Below are 15,367 nucleotides of genomic sequence, written 5' to 3'. Positions count from 1 at the left end.
CAAAGTTAAACATCATAGTAAACCTCAAATACATTTTTTCAAAGATGGTTTCCATTCTTTGTACTCAGACTTTTATTTACCTTTTCTCCTTTGACTAGTGCCACGACAGCTAGAACAGAAAAACTCCACAAAATAAGAGGATACACACACACACACACACACACACGCACGCACGCACGCACGCACGCTATTCTGTCATGTTCAATACCCACACTTACACACAAGAATAATAAAAAGGTCCCCTGCAGACCTCTTTGCGCGATTTGAAAGAATAGAAATGATTAATAAATGAAAATCTTATAAGGATTTTATGCCCAATAAAAAATGTCACATTATGTCTTTGAATAGTTTGGGTTGAGAGCAGTCAGAGACTTTATGCATTTATAAAACTACACTCTCTACAGTCTCTCCATGCCTAAAGGGTGCAGTAAAAGTCAAATACTGACAGTTATTCAGAAAGATGTTGCAGACTGTCAGAGTGTTTTAACTATTCAGAACAAGTAAAATAAATCATCCAGTACATCGATGATGGAAAGATTAAAATGACTCTTTACATTAGACATTGAGCAGAACATGCTCTTCTTCTTTCACTGTAGGTTTCACATGAAGCACAAGCAGAAACATTTATTAATGAAAGCAGACACTGGATCGTGGATAAAACATGCTGACATAGAATGCATACTTTATATTAGATGCACAGTATGATGTTATTATGTTTAATTGTTAACTAATTACTAATGCATTAAATTAATGTTTAATGTCCAATTCTGTATTCTCATCCATGGAGGAATGTAGAAATGTGAACTACTGGAGCTTCAACGATTAGTCGATTACCGGATAAATCGTTCAAAAGAAAATTAGTTTAGTAATTTTGTTTGTTAAACATTTGTTGGTTCCAGCTTCTTAAATGTAAGGATTGTTTTTTCTTTGAAGAGTCTTTGGGTTTTGGACTGTTGGTTGGACAAAAGAAGCAATTTAAAGATGTTATGTTGGATTCTGGGAAACTTTGATGAGCATTTTTATCAATTTTTTGACATTTTATAGACCAAAAGATTAATCGATGTGATGTGAACATAATCAGCAGATTAATCAATAATGAAAATAATTGTTAGTTGCAGTTCTACTATCCATAACAAATGTCTCCAGTGAGCGTATCCCATATTATTGTGTGACAGATGAGGAAGACAGATGTCTCTTTATTCTTTAAAACACTCGTCATCTCTCTTGTCTATGTCACTGACTTTGATTAAAATGTCAGCGCCTCACAGTCAAATTTACTGAACTGAATGCGAGTGAGGGCTCAACTCTGACCTGTCCTTGGCTCTCGTGGTAATCTGCCACGTTTTCCTCCCTCTTGCTCATCAAGTCTGGTCAATCGAGTGCTTGGCAATCAATAACGTTCTGAAAGAATAAGACTGCAGCACTTGCATAAACAGTTTAATAAATTATTCATAGCCAGCAGCCAGCAATGGGCGATTGAAACTAGGCCACACTCACTGTGGTGTCTCTGATGGGTTTCATAATAGTGTCTGGATAGACCTCAGAGACGTGAAGAGCCATACAACATATCTTACTTCTTTACATGTCTATATTAAGCCTTTGTGTCACATGCTGGGCGGAGGGGGAGTTTGTTTTTGAAGATCATGGTTTTTTAATGTTTTTTTTTTCTTTTTAATCTCTGAAACTGTGGTTGCTGCTCGGCTGGTCTTAGATTTCCTCTCTGGTTGAGTTTTCTGTGACTCTATGAACAGGCAGTCTGCATCTCAGGTGTCCTACACCTTCTCTTAAGCCGAGTGTAAGCACTTTTCAGGTGTTGTATGAAGAGATTGGGTGGACATCTTTAACAGTAAGACGTAACAGGCATTGGTCTGTATTTATTTCTAAAGCCCTAAATGGAAACTTATCATCATATATCATGTCTTTGTTAGACTGGTCCAATAGTCGTTATTCTACTTGCTCAAGTGACGCTCAAAGTCCTGCGTGCAAACACTAATTTTGGAGAAACCGCTTTTAGTTTTTGTCCTGCAGGCACAACATACATGGAACACAACATACATTAAAGCTTGACACACCTGCACACATATGTCTGCCCCATGACACTGTGATATGACTATAGTGTAAAATTATATATCAGCTGTATTTTCAACACCATTGCAAACAAGGGCACCCCCTCAATGATTTCACAAGATTAAATAAAGGTTTCAACTTTGCCAGCACCTTACAGCTGTGGTAAATTAAAAGATTATTCCCTTCAACTGAACAATATTTTTATACTTGTATGTCTTTACTGTAGAGTTTCAATTTCCAGTGATTTATAAAACTTCTTTTTCATGTTCTGATTTTTCAGCATCCCTAATTAATTGGTGGTGGAGTACAGCTAAAAATAAGACGAGAGGGAGTGAGATGAAAAGTACAGTATGAAGATGTGGAAATATATTCCATAATTAATTGTATGACAGTTATACATAATTTTGATGCTTTGTAGGCAGAAAAGTTGTATTGTCAATGAATATTTGGCTAGAAAAATAAAACATTCAGCTGATTTAACATGACTTCAGTATAAACCATGCCTTCCTCTTGTTTTTGATCTGAATACAGATACAGATAATTTTCTTGAACAGATGCAAATAATGTCACGGTGCAACTTTAGAAACTAAAGCTGTCAGACAAATACAGTGAAGTAACAAGAACAATATTTGCCTCTGGAATATAGTGGAGAAGATGTATAAAGATACATGCTATAAAATGGAAATACTCAAGTAAATTACAAATACTTTGACTATTCACTCAAGAACTGTACTTGAGTAAATATTATTTGTGTGCACTGTATATATTCAGAATGATTACTTTTCATTTCAGTTCTTCATCACATTAAATCAAATGTTATTGTGCTATAAACAGCCAAACTAATGTTTCATAACCTAATCTACAGAAGTGTAACAAAGTAAAGGAAAATACACCAGTTTCATGTTTCACAGCATGTCAGCTGTCTGTAAGAAGTCTTTGTATTCTTTCTAACCTGGCTGAACCAATAAAAAATAATCACACGATAAAAAACTTCAATTTCAATAAAATTTTTACTGCTTTACTGCTACATGGCCCTTAGTGTAACATTAGCCTAATCGAAAATTCTCTACTACAGCTTACCCTTTTAACTTATGTAGCCTCTCCTATGGTGAGAGGCTGCGCGTTACAATTTCAAGCAGTTTCAAGCACTTTTCAAACCTTGATAACACCCCATTAACATTCAAGTGTTTTCCAGGCTTTCCAGCACCACTGTGAACTCTGACATCTGTTCTTAACTGAGCTTTATTTTAACACCCTCTGTGTATCTTAAAACCTTGTAAAACTCTGTGCTGCTGATTTCTCTGTTTCAGGTACGCGGCAGCAGTGCAGGACGGATCCCAGTACTTTGTCCTGCTCATCATCACTGATGGCGTCATATCAGACATGGCTCAGACCAAGGAGGCCATAGTTAATGTAAGTGCAGCTCTAACACTACCTGGAGGATGTTCACCTCTCTCCGTCTCTCTGTTTTCTCTTCCCCTTGTCTCTGCAGGGCATCGGCAGTGCAGGTGCTTTTAGCTTACTGTGCCACTTCTCTCAGGCTTTCTGTTACTTTTAGGGGTTTATAAGCCAGTGGCACTAGAGTCGAGGATTTATGGGATGTTTTCTGCTCCACTTGTCTCACCCCCTGTGCTTGGGCGCTCTGTTTGTCCAATATTTTTCTTTTTATTGAGACCCTCGGGAGGCCAAGGCTCAGCTGAGATTCACTCTCAGGTCAACAGGTTCACTTCATTAGAGGCAGGAGTCTTATCCGGCGCTCCATCTGAGGCACCTGTTTGGTCAAATTTAACTTGTTTTTTTTCTGTGTCTTATGAAAACACTGTAGCTCATTTACAGTCAGAGTACGACTTCAATGGTAGGACACTCAGTGAGTCATCATCGCCCCGGCAGGCCCTCACAGCGACACGGTACTCTGACCCCCAGCAGACTGGGTTTAAAGGGAATTTGCGACTGTTAATCAAACCATTCGAACAGCCACACCTTCCTTTTAAGATCTTGTCTGCTGCTCTGCACTGCTGAACCCGCCGTGTCCTCCTGCCACCTCTCACCTCTCAGTTTGGACCTGGCTACTCTCTCCTCTGCCCGCAGGGCGAAGGACTGAGTGACCTGCTTCACTTGGCATTTAGCCTTCGCGCTGAGATGAATCATAACGAAAGAGTTACGTGCATCTCTGCACTTTTGGTTTCTTGTTTGTGCTCTCTGATGCTGCAGTGTGTTTTTAGAGATACAGTGGAGACCTCTTCCACTGATCACGTCTTTCCAGGTCAAATTGCTCACTATAAGTGGATGATTCTCATATTTTCTTTTTCTTTATTTCTCATACAGATTCCCATCAAATTGACATTTGTAAATTTATCACATGAATTAAAAGTAATGAAATGGATGACTTAACTATTTACTGAATTTTATTGACTTTTTCAAATGACAGCACTGCTGTTTCAAATGCTTTTCAAATTACTATATTATATTATATTATATTACAAATTCACCATAATTCATTACAGTGGTGTATATAAAATATAGCTTGCTGTGTTTCTCATGTATCTCATTGGCTTGTTACTGGAAGTTTGTCATAAGCTTTGAGGAGACTATGTTTTTCATGTACTGTGATCACTATAAGCCGTTTCCATTGTCTGAAAAGATCGCACACCAGATATCTGTTCATAATGTTACAAGTACTGCTGCTGACCAAACTGCACTGTAATGTTTATTCTGGTTTCCTTGTTCCTCAAACCAGCACAGCTTAGCCTTCGGTGACTTATATATCCACACTTCTAACAGGACAGGCTCTGCCATCTCTCCTTTCCTGTTTTTCTTTTAAGCTCCAAATTTAATTTCAGGATTTTAAATTAGAAAAGAGGGTCTCTCTCTGACCGGGTATGCCAAAATATAAATTGATTTGTGCCCAGGTATTAGATTAAGCCAGTTTGTTGTCTGGATGAGAGGCTGGCTCGACCAGTAACTTCATAAAGTCCATGAATATTTTAAGATTTAGAGACACTTGAACTGCATTCGGCTTAGTTCAGCTGACCATTCTGACACAGCAAAGCAAACGTTTCACCTGTCTGACCAACTCTGGACACCTACCGACTTAAAAATAACCTTCAGTGTATGTACCAGTTGACACAAGAAGGAGTATTTTACCACTGAATGTACTTACTGTGGCACATGCCTAATCAAGCCAGCAGGTTTAGATGATTGATATTAAAATTACCTCTGTGATACACTTTGTACATAGTTTTAAAGCCATAATAACATTTTTCACTGTTCTCCCCATTAATGTCTTCATCCCCACAGTCATATCAAACTCTTGCTGCTGCACAGCCAAACTGTGTTTAAACCTGAAGAACCAGAGTTAACAACAACACCAGATAGATTAGGTTTGATTTGGAGGAAATGTTTCTAAAATGATGCATGAGACCTCTACGTAGATTGTTTTGTTGTAACTGCTTCCCTGAGTCTGTTCCACTCAGAAACTTGTCACATTACAAAAGCTATGAAGATGTTCAAACTTCTATTGAATCAAATAAGACCCATCCAAACTTTTGCTTCAGTGTGACTTTAACAGAAAAACAAATACATGCACTAAAATACCCAGATGCTTAAGTATGCAGATTACTACTGTCATTGCTTCAGATATTGGAAGAATATGACTATCTATCATTTACATTTAAATACAACGTCAACAACTCTGTTGGCAAATTGCAACAAAATATCGTAGTTTTAGACAGATATGAAACCAGCTTTCCTTTGAACTTTTGGAAGAGGGTTGTTGAATCATCTTTCCGATCAGTTCTGCATCGTTGGGATGTAATTTACAGACACATTGCTGCCTCCACACTTGCACCCTTCTGATTCTGTTTACCACTGAACCCTGAGGTTTATTACTGTTATAGCTGCAATCCTACATCTGTCTTCTCTGACTGAGAGACTGTATATCCATAAAGCCCTGGTCAGAAATATCCGTCATACATCACATTTATGTTGTGACTGGCTGGTTGTTCAAGTACTCCTTCACTGGGGGCTTATATGAGTCCCTATACATTGTTTTTTTTTAGGAAAATCCTGCATAGTATGTGTTTAATGTGACCAATGGGGCAAAAGAAGGTAGTATTGTCTTTTAAAAATCTAATAAATGCTTATTATGAGAACACGTACCTGCTATCAGTGTCTGTTGCTTATGGTGGTTCTGTGCAGTGAGAGGTATGATAGAGTATGCGTTCAAACAGATTGATGGAGTGATCTCCCTGGAGTCACTTTACAGTACAGGCAAAGTAACAAATGGTGTAGACTAAATAATTCAGCTCTGGATACAGAATCTGACCTGGCATTTATAGATACATATGTGTTTGCAGGGTCTTGTGTTGCTGTAAAGGGGGAAACAGAATGTATGTATTTTGTTTGAGAGCGAGAGGTCACGAGGAATGAGCTCGGTGGACGGGAAGATAAAATGGGAAAAGAGATGGAGGGAGAATAATGACAGAGAACATGAAGAGGGTGGTCCTCCTCTGTCTATTTACTCCTATCTGTGACAGGCCGCTCCCCTTGGGAGGTTTTTCCAGGAAAGCTGACCTACTTCTACCCCTGTAAATACATCGCTACCACAAGCATATATCATTCGCTCACGACAGAGCCTCCGCTTTCTTCACATCAAGGGTTCATTGGTTGGAGAAACCTGTACGTGTTAATCTGTGTGGAAGATCAGTGTTATTAAATCTTTATTATGTTCGTTTAGGTTTCGTTTAGATTGGAGATAAGGAGGCAGCATGTGTGGTTTTTTGCTCTGGAATTAACAGTATCTGACACTATTCTGTATGAAAACATGATGAATATATAATGTAAGACAGAGTGATATAAGAGTGTAGGATGAAGTAATCATATTTTATGAATAAAGCATTTTGACTTCATTCATGTTTGTACATGTTTTTCTTATTCTGCTCTTATCTGTGAAGTCCACAACACTGAATAACCTTTTGTACTTTGAGTCGCTTGGTCTTCCAAACTGTGAAAGCAGCCTGTAAACTGTGTGCACTGTGTAATAGTTAGCTAAACTATTTTGCTGTTGTAACAACCTTGGGGGCCTCTGCGTTGAATAATGCATTTTGTGTTTTCTGTTGTTCCCTGGACAACCCAAACTATGCAACATAATATGATGTGAAACAAAGTATACAGATGGTTATAATGCTATGTAGCATTTATGTTTATCTAATTTTATCCTGTCCATTATTGTCTCTGTCTCCGGAGATCTGTGCCTGCAGATTAATGCTTGCTTTGCAGAATGAGAAATGCATTGTGAGAAAAATACAAGTTAACTGGAAATGTAACCGTTCCGTACTCTGATAAAAAAGAAAACACTGTACACTGTGTCCTTCCAGGCGTCTGAGTGACGACTGACTGTTTGTTCTTCTTGTTCATGACAGGCAGCTAAACTCCCCATGTCTATCATCATTGTCGGAGTTGGCCAAGCTGAGTTTGATGGTGAGAAAAGTAGCTAAAGTTCTTCAGGGGACAAATGTGTAAAACAGCAGTGAAATCCAGATTTTGGTCTGTTTGCATCATCATGATTTGATTTATTCAAATTTACTCAGGTTTGCCCCCAAGCACAACAACTATCGTGCATCTTTGAAATCTTATCAATTCATTCATAAGGATCACAAAAAAATACAGAGGCACTAAAATTAAAAGGAAGTTTAAGGTGTAACAAGAGCATGTCATTACAATTAAAAGCCATTGTAGTTGTTTTAAAGGGACAGTTCACCCCTTAATCAAAAATACATATTTTTCCCCACATAACTGGCAGAAATCTCTGCAGCCAATATCTCCAAAACTCAGCAACTCACACACACACACACACACACACACACACAAAACAATCTAGACTAAACAGAACTACAGGCAGAGAAAAAAAAATGTGTATTTTTATTTGGAGGTGAACTCTACCTTTAAATTAGACTGCCTTGGAAGTTTTTGTGATTTTTGTGTACACTTGTGTCCCTATCCAAAGAGCTCCTCAAACAAACTGATTTTGAGTCCAGGAAGCGCTCCTATCTAAATATTTTTGATTTCTTATCAAGTCACAGTTTGAATACATTTTTTATGTGAGATTGTTTTTCATAAAACATTTTCTCCCTGTAGCCATGGTCGAGCTGGATGGTGATGACATCAGGATTTCCTCGAGGGGGAAGTTGGCAGAGAGAGACATTGTACAGGTGAGACTTTTCTAATGTTTTGTCTCACTTTCCCAGTTTGTAGGACATGAGTCATTTTTTCCAAAGTCACATAAGCCAGAAATTGCAACAGCTGCTGGCCAGCTTGTTTGGAAATATGGTACGGAGCGTTCAGGTCCTGACAAAATCAACCTTAATGATTTCCTTTGATGGTGAATGAGTTTGTGCTGCTATCAAGCCTTGTACACCATGAAATTTACTGAACACATTCAGTGCTCCACAGAGAATGACCCCCTCGCTTTTTTTGACTCTCTTACTGCTCATGATCCTCAGAGAATGAACCCTTGGTGACCCCATGTCTTTAACTGTCACACCACATTCAAACTAATAAACTTTGGCCACTCAAATTCTCATAATCTAATTGCTTATTATGTAATGAGTGTGTGCAAATTAGAGGGGAAACTCCTGAGATTTAAATGACCTTCTGTACTGGCCTTTCCTCTTTCACCAGCATCAAGGAAACTTTAACATTTACTTATCTTTGAAGTTTCAGTACTGGTAAGCTCTAAAGTGTTAAGGTCATGAGCCTATGCATGTGTCACCCCATGTGATTGGTCGCCTTGGGCTGCTTGTGGTTTTTCTTCTACAATTTTCTGATGCTGACAGAGTGCAGAGTGAAGATGACATTAAGGAACTTGCAGAAAGCCTCAGATATCTGCTGCATTTCAAGAACAAATATCTCGCAAAGCCATCTAAACTCCACTGAATGTAATTCCCATTTTCTATTAGACTGACTGAAAGAGCAGAAATACGATAATTGTGCGGCCCAAATTGTGTCATACCACAAACACAGCTACTGTAGGATACTTAGCTTCACACTGCTATTTGCATCATGTTTGATACACAAGTTTCTGTGATGAATGTAAGTATTATCATGAAAAACATGTTGTATGTAACTTGAGACATGTTGTCTGCCCCCTGGTGGATTATCAGTGTACTGCAGGTAACAGCCGGCCTGTGAGTGCAAAATCCAACATGGCTGCCTTCGCATAGTGAGTTGTATGTTTTTGGCAGGAAAATCTTAGAATTTTATTAAGTTACATTAAAAATAAAACCCATATTGTTGCTAATATTTCAATATTAATATTAACTTTATTGAAATCATCAACTGTATTACATTGACCAAGCTGGTTTCGTCTACCAAAATGCAAAATCAAAAGGTTCCTGTCCTTCTTTGGGGAAAAAAAAACAAAACAAAAAAAACCAAACCTGAAATGTGCCAAATTTTCCAGAAACGAATGAACAGTACTGAGCTACAAGTCAAAAGTCTTTACATCTGAACTAAAAACATTATTTTGCTTTTTATACAAAAGCAAAATAATGTTTTTGGTTCAGTGATTTCATATTGTCAGGTGTGATGGGGTTACTAGAAGGGCTTTATCTGTTATACCACTTCCTAACACACAGTGAGTGAATGAACTTGAGTGGATTGGACGCAAAAAATTGTCCAGTGATGTTAGGTGCTGCTTCTGACCGAATTGTATTTTAAATGCAGCTGAAATGTGTCCCACTTTGCACTGTGCATTATGAACATTGCACACTATCAGCAACTCATTAAATTACGGTGGCCGACAAGTGCAAACGCGCTGCATATACAGACAGACGTTGCAAATACAGAAACGCGCTGCATATAAGAAAACAGATGCAAAAGGAAAACGCTGCAAATACAGAAACGCGCTGCATAAACAGAAACGTGCTGCAAATACAGAAACGCGCTGCATATAGGAAAACAGATGCAAAACGAAATCGCTGCAAATACAGAAACGCGCTGCATATAAGAAAACAGATGCAAAAGGAAAACGCTGCAAATACAGAAACGCGCTGCATAAACAGAAACGTGCTGCAAATACAGAAACGCGCTGCATAAACAGAAACGTGCTGCAAATACAGAAACGCGCTGCATATAGGAAAACAGATGCAAAACGAAAACGCTGCAAATACAGAAACGCGCTGCAAATGAGAAAACAAATGCAAAAAGAAAACGCCGCATATACAGAAACGTGCTGCAAATGAGAAAACAAATGCAAAACGAAAACGCCGCATATACAGTCACACAACGGAAGTGCTCCAGGCCTCTAGGGGCAGTGCTGAGCTTTGCCCCCGAGAGACAGACAACGGACGAATCAACCTGCGGAGGAGAGGAATAGGCCTACGTGAAAATATTATGGCACATATTGCTAGATAAAATCCTTACTGTCTGTTATGTATTATGCACTCCCTGTACTTTACTGTTGTTTTATGTATGAGTGTTGTCGTGTTGCTTATATAATGTCATGTTTCTTTGTATGTCTTCAACATGACAATAAAGTTTGTTTAAAAAAATAATAAAATAAAATAAAATAAAAATCCCGAAAGGGGAAACGTAATTATGAAGAATAAACATCCCGTAACTGTTTTTTAAACTAAAAAAAAAAAAAAGGAATAGGCCTATGTGAGAAGTAGAAAGTTATTGGTGAGAGGAAAATTGGAGGTGGGAGAGGCTACATGAAAAAGTACGGGGTTTTTTTTCTTTTTCTTTCTTTCTTTCTTTCTTTTTTCCACATGTTTTCCTCATCTTTTACTGTATTATGAAAGTGCAGCTGATTTACATTTTTACATTATTGTTTGTTTGTCGGATTTACATTTTCTGATTTTTTGCCTCTCCCGCCTCCAATTTTCCTCTCACCAATAACTTTCTACTTCTCACGTAGGCCTATTCCTCTCCTCCGCAGGTTGATTCGTCCGTTGTCTGTCTCTCGGGGGAAAGCTCAGCACTGTCCCTAGAGGCCTGGAGCACTTCCGTTGTGTGACTGTATATGCGGCGTTTTCGTTTTGCATTTGTTTTCTCATTTGCAGCGCGTTTCTGTATATGCGGCGTTTTCTTTTTGCATTTGTTTTCTCATTTGCAGCGCGTTTCTGTATTTGCAGCATTTTCGTTTTGCATCTGTTTTCCTATATGCAGCGCGTTTCTGTATTTGCAGCACGTTTCTGTTTATGCAGCGCGTTTCTGTATTTGCAGCGATTTCGTTTTGCATCTGTTTTCCTATATGCAGCGCGTTTCTGTATTTGCAGCACGTTTCTGTTTATGCAGCGCGTTTCTGTATTTGCAGCGTTTTCCTTTTGCATCTGTTTTCTTATATGCAGCGCGTTTCTGTATTTGCAGCACCTATCTGTATATGCAGCGCGTTTGCACTTGTCGGCCACCGTATTAAATGCTTCAACTTTTCAGAACAAACAGGATCAGAGGATCATTTATTCTGACACAGCCTGCATTTAACCTTATTTTAATTTTGTTCATCAGAAGACTGACGAACTGTGCTGTCGGTTTGTCATTTGCCCCACTTTGGTGATAAAGGCATCCAGGCCATCAGGGCATTCATGCTGGGCGAGAGGGGCTGCTGTCTGCCAGAGCTGCAGCCCCCACCAGAGGCAGGCAGCCACATAACGACAGCATTGTACTTGAATAAAATATTGATAAATAGTTTAACTGACTAGTATTTCTGGTGTCAACTAGCAAGTGTGGCGATGTTGAATCGTATAGTTGACTAATGGTGCACATCCCAATTATAAACCTCGTCCATTTTGAGGATATTCCCTTAAAAAAGCCGCTGTAGATCGTATAAGATGTGCTGGTTTTCAACCGTATAAATTAATCAGTCTTTGTCCATGTTAATGGCTGACTGGAGAGGAAACAGAAACGTCATCAGTGTTGATTTTGACCAAAGAGTAGGTTGGTGGTGAAGCAAACTTGACCCAAAACTTGACCCAGTGCAAGCATTTTTTCAAACAAGTGACACGTTGCTTAAACTGAAACTGATTTTTGCTTCTAGTTACAAAGCTTTGTTACTGGTTGACTCCATTGAGCATGACACGTCTGCGCCACAGTTTTAATACATCCTCTAGAAGGCTGCATGTCCCATCAGCAGCATTTCAAAAGGGTTTCAGTAGCGTTTTGTGCACCTGATTATGTTTACTTGCTCAGATTTTGTTCTTTTGGACCTCTTTCCTTGTTCTTTGCGCTTCTACCATGGATAAGTATGTTACGTAGTTAAATGGTTTATTTTCTGTCTGTCTTTTATGATTGTGAATCTGCACAAGATCTTTTATTTAAAAACAAATATTAAATTGCTTTTTCTGTGTCTCACTTCCTGCCTACTCAATCTACTCTGAGTTAATTGATGCTGCATCTATCAGAAATGTACTTGGTGCATATTTGAAGTGGAGCAGAGAGATGCTTCTTCTTGCTTTCGCTGCTGGTGGTTTTGTGTAGAATGGCAGTGATCAGCTCGGGCTACTGCAGCGAGGCTGTAAGGCAAAGCAGCCATGGCTGGTGGGATCTAGTCATTACACTTGTTATGTAAATGATCTTTTCATAAAGTTAATTTTTCTTCCCTTGTCCTTACAGTTTGTCCCATTCAGAGACTACATGGACCGCACAGGCAACCACGTGTTGAGCATGGCGCGGCTGGCGAAAGATGTACTGGCCGAGATCCCCGACCAGCTGATCTCCTACATGAAGAGCAGAGGCATTAAACCCAACCTCCTCCCACCGGCTTACTCGACCGTCGAGATCCCTCAAACCAACCCCGTCTGAGCCCCACACGCAGCTTCACTGTGTGGAGGGGCCGGGTCGGGATTGATGGGAACCCGCCTTCACAACTTTGGGAAACACTTTCGAGGCCCTTTGGTAAATATTAATCTGGCTAAATGAAGAGATGATGAGACTCCATTTTGTGTTTTTGGAGCAATAAGACTGCTTTGGGGGAAGCTGCTGATGATCAGGGAGTTTTATTCTCTCGGATGAGAGCGCTGAGAGGAGTCCAGTGCTGAAGGGGGGTTTTAGTTGTTCGCTGTCAAACCTGTCAAAGTGGTGATGTAATGGATAGCAAGTAAACCCGTAGAGAGAGCCTGTCTGAAGGCATTAATATATTAGAATGTGCCAGTGTGTATCATGTTTGTGATACCTTTTGGAATCGATGTGTGTTAAACTAGGAAATCATGTGTATACTAATTTATTTATTTATTTGTTTATTCATTTATTTACTTATTGCATAAATAATTCTTTCCTTTGAGGGGGTTTTAAGGGCGGGTACTGAAGTCATATTTCCCCTGTAGTTTTCCATCTTATATTTTGTGAACAGTGTAATAAAAAAAATCCCCATTTCTACTTTGATAAGGACTGTAATATAAAAGCATGTGATAAAACCTTATTAAGCAGTTAATGAATCATTTTCACTGATGGATAATTTTTGATTGCAAGCTGTTATATAGAGGACCTGCTGTGAGCTGTCACCATACTGATTATCCAGCACCACGTCTTATATGTATTTCTAATATTTATATTAACAGAATGCACTAATTACTGTCCAAATAAAAAGCACAAAGGTTATAATGTTAATAATAAGCTGAAAACCATTATTTTGAAATAGCGACCACAATGAAAATAATGGAAAGGAGCCCACATTATGTTTTCGGCACGGCTTTAACATCATCTTCCACCATCGTTTTAAACAGGAAAAATGTTTATATGAAAATGACTACACTGATGTATTGAAATTAACTCATATTTAGCATAAAAACAGGGTGTTTACAGAAAAATACATGAATAATTCAGAGCACATACTTGCTTTCTTTGTTAGTATGCAGAGAAATCAACTGTCCTGCTTAAATCATGCTGCCATATCTCATTTTGTCATCTTTCTGCTTGTGTTTCTTTCCATTATATTTGTTGTGGTTACAGTTTATTGTCTGGGATTTAGCTCGGTACTTTTAAAGGACCCTACAAATAAACTTTTGAAAGACTGATGTCAACTAATAACCATTTTATTTTGGCCCTCTTAAACTGCTTTGTTTCCCCAGAATGAAAACTGAACAATCACAAATCAGCAACAAAAGTACATGAGATACTTGGGCGTTGAATGTTTTTTAAAACGATCGAAAGAAATCAACTGATTGCACAAAACAAATGCAGTCACGAGTCCATCCACAAGTCATGTGTATGCATTTTGTTTACTAGGGCTGCCCCAACTAAAGATTTGTCTAGACTAGTACTCTTCAATTCAAGCCATTAGTTGACTCGTCGTTGCACATTTATGATACTGATTTCATTCTTTAAATATATATTTTTGGGGCACAAAGCAAGCTGCCTGTTAAATACTAATGGCAATAGTGGTGATTATTCTGAATATTTTTGAACAACCTGCAGTGAAACCGAACATTTTGGTAATATATTTCAACACAGTATAACCTCATTGTTAAAAACCACATACTTGTGGACACAATATCAGAACAGAATTCCTTCAAACTTGCCACAAACATCCATTTGGAAGATGCTGGAGGTCAAGGTCAAAGGTCAAAGGTTACTGTGACCTCATGTCCATCCGACTCTTGTGAGCACGATAACTCAGGAAAACCTGAACATAATTTCTTCAAATTTGGCAAAAAGAAGTCCAGTTGAACTCAAGGATTAACTGCTCTCTATCACTTAATACCTTTTATTAAATTCCTTCAAAAACTTCAGTGCACATATTATATCAGGCTGGACAAACATGGATGAGAACTGCGTCTTGACTAGTTTGCGGAGGCATACAATGCAAAGCGGTAATTCTAGTTTTTTTTCTGTGACCAGCGGGCAAATAATGATTTGGTCGACTAAGACTCATAGCATCAAGTAACAGTTTAATCGACCAAGTCGGGGGCAGCCCTATTGTTTACTGTGTTTTAGTCTTTCAAACTGATCAAGTATTCCTGGAAAACATTGTTTTACACAGATGTACAACAGCCCATTTTATAACAAAACATTGGGATAACATTTTAATACCTAAGATACAATGTCACAATTTTGTTTTATGATTTAATTCAAGCCAGATGTTAATATATTAACATTTGTTCACGCTTTTTAATGACTGTGTCAAATTTTGTAAAGACAGTGACAGCCATTGTGGCCCAGCTGTGTACATCCTAATTTATCTATTTGTAACGGCCATCATTTTCATTAGTAGTCACTCAATATCTCGATCCAAATGTGCCTATTATATGGAAACATATCCAAATTCAGTTACCCAGGTGTTACTCTGCCAGCAGCAGCAGCAGCA

The 15,367-nt window shown here is 38.5% G+C and overlaps 1 protein-coding gene across 2 annotated transcripts in view; it reads left to right on the top strand.

Annotated features, from left to right (window-relative positions):
• The window catches only part of cpne5a (copine Va), a 116,779-nt gene extending 102,250 nt beyond the window's left edge, over positions 1 to 14,529 (top strand). For both annotated transcript variants that reach the window (XM_084721213.1, XM_084721214.1), the window contains 4 exons: positions 3,378 to 3,480; positions 7,488 to 7,545; positions 8,203 to 8,276; positions 12,679 to 14,529. In XM_084721213.1, coding sequence (XP_084577339.1) covers positions 3,378 to 3,480; positions 7,488 to 7,545; positions 8,203 to 8,276; positions 12,679 to 12,867 — 424 coding nt within the window. In that variant the 3' untranslated portion in view covers positions 12,868 to 14,529. The remainder of the gene's footprint in view (positions 1 to 3,377; positions 3,481 to 7,487; positions 7,546 to 8,202; positions 8,277 to 12,678) is intronic.
• The last annotated feature ends 838 nt before the right edge of the window (positions 14,530 to 15,367 follow it).

The sequence above is a fragment of the Lutjanus erythropterus genome, chromosome 6 (assembly GCF_056507025.1).
Source record: "Lutjanus erythropterus isolate fLutEry1 chromosome 6, fLutEry1.hap2, whole genome shotgun sequence".
NCBI lineage: Eukaryota > Metazoa > Chordata > Actinopteri > Lutjaniformes > Lutjanidae > Lutjanus > Lutjanus erythropterus.
This window is presented reverse-complemented; position numbering and strand designations above follow the sequence as displayed.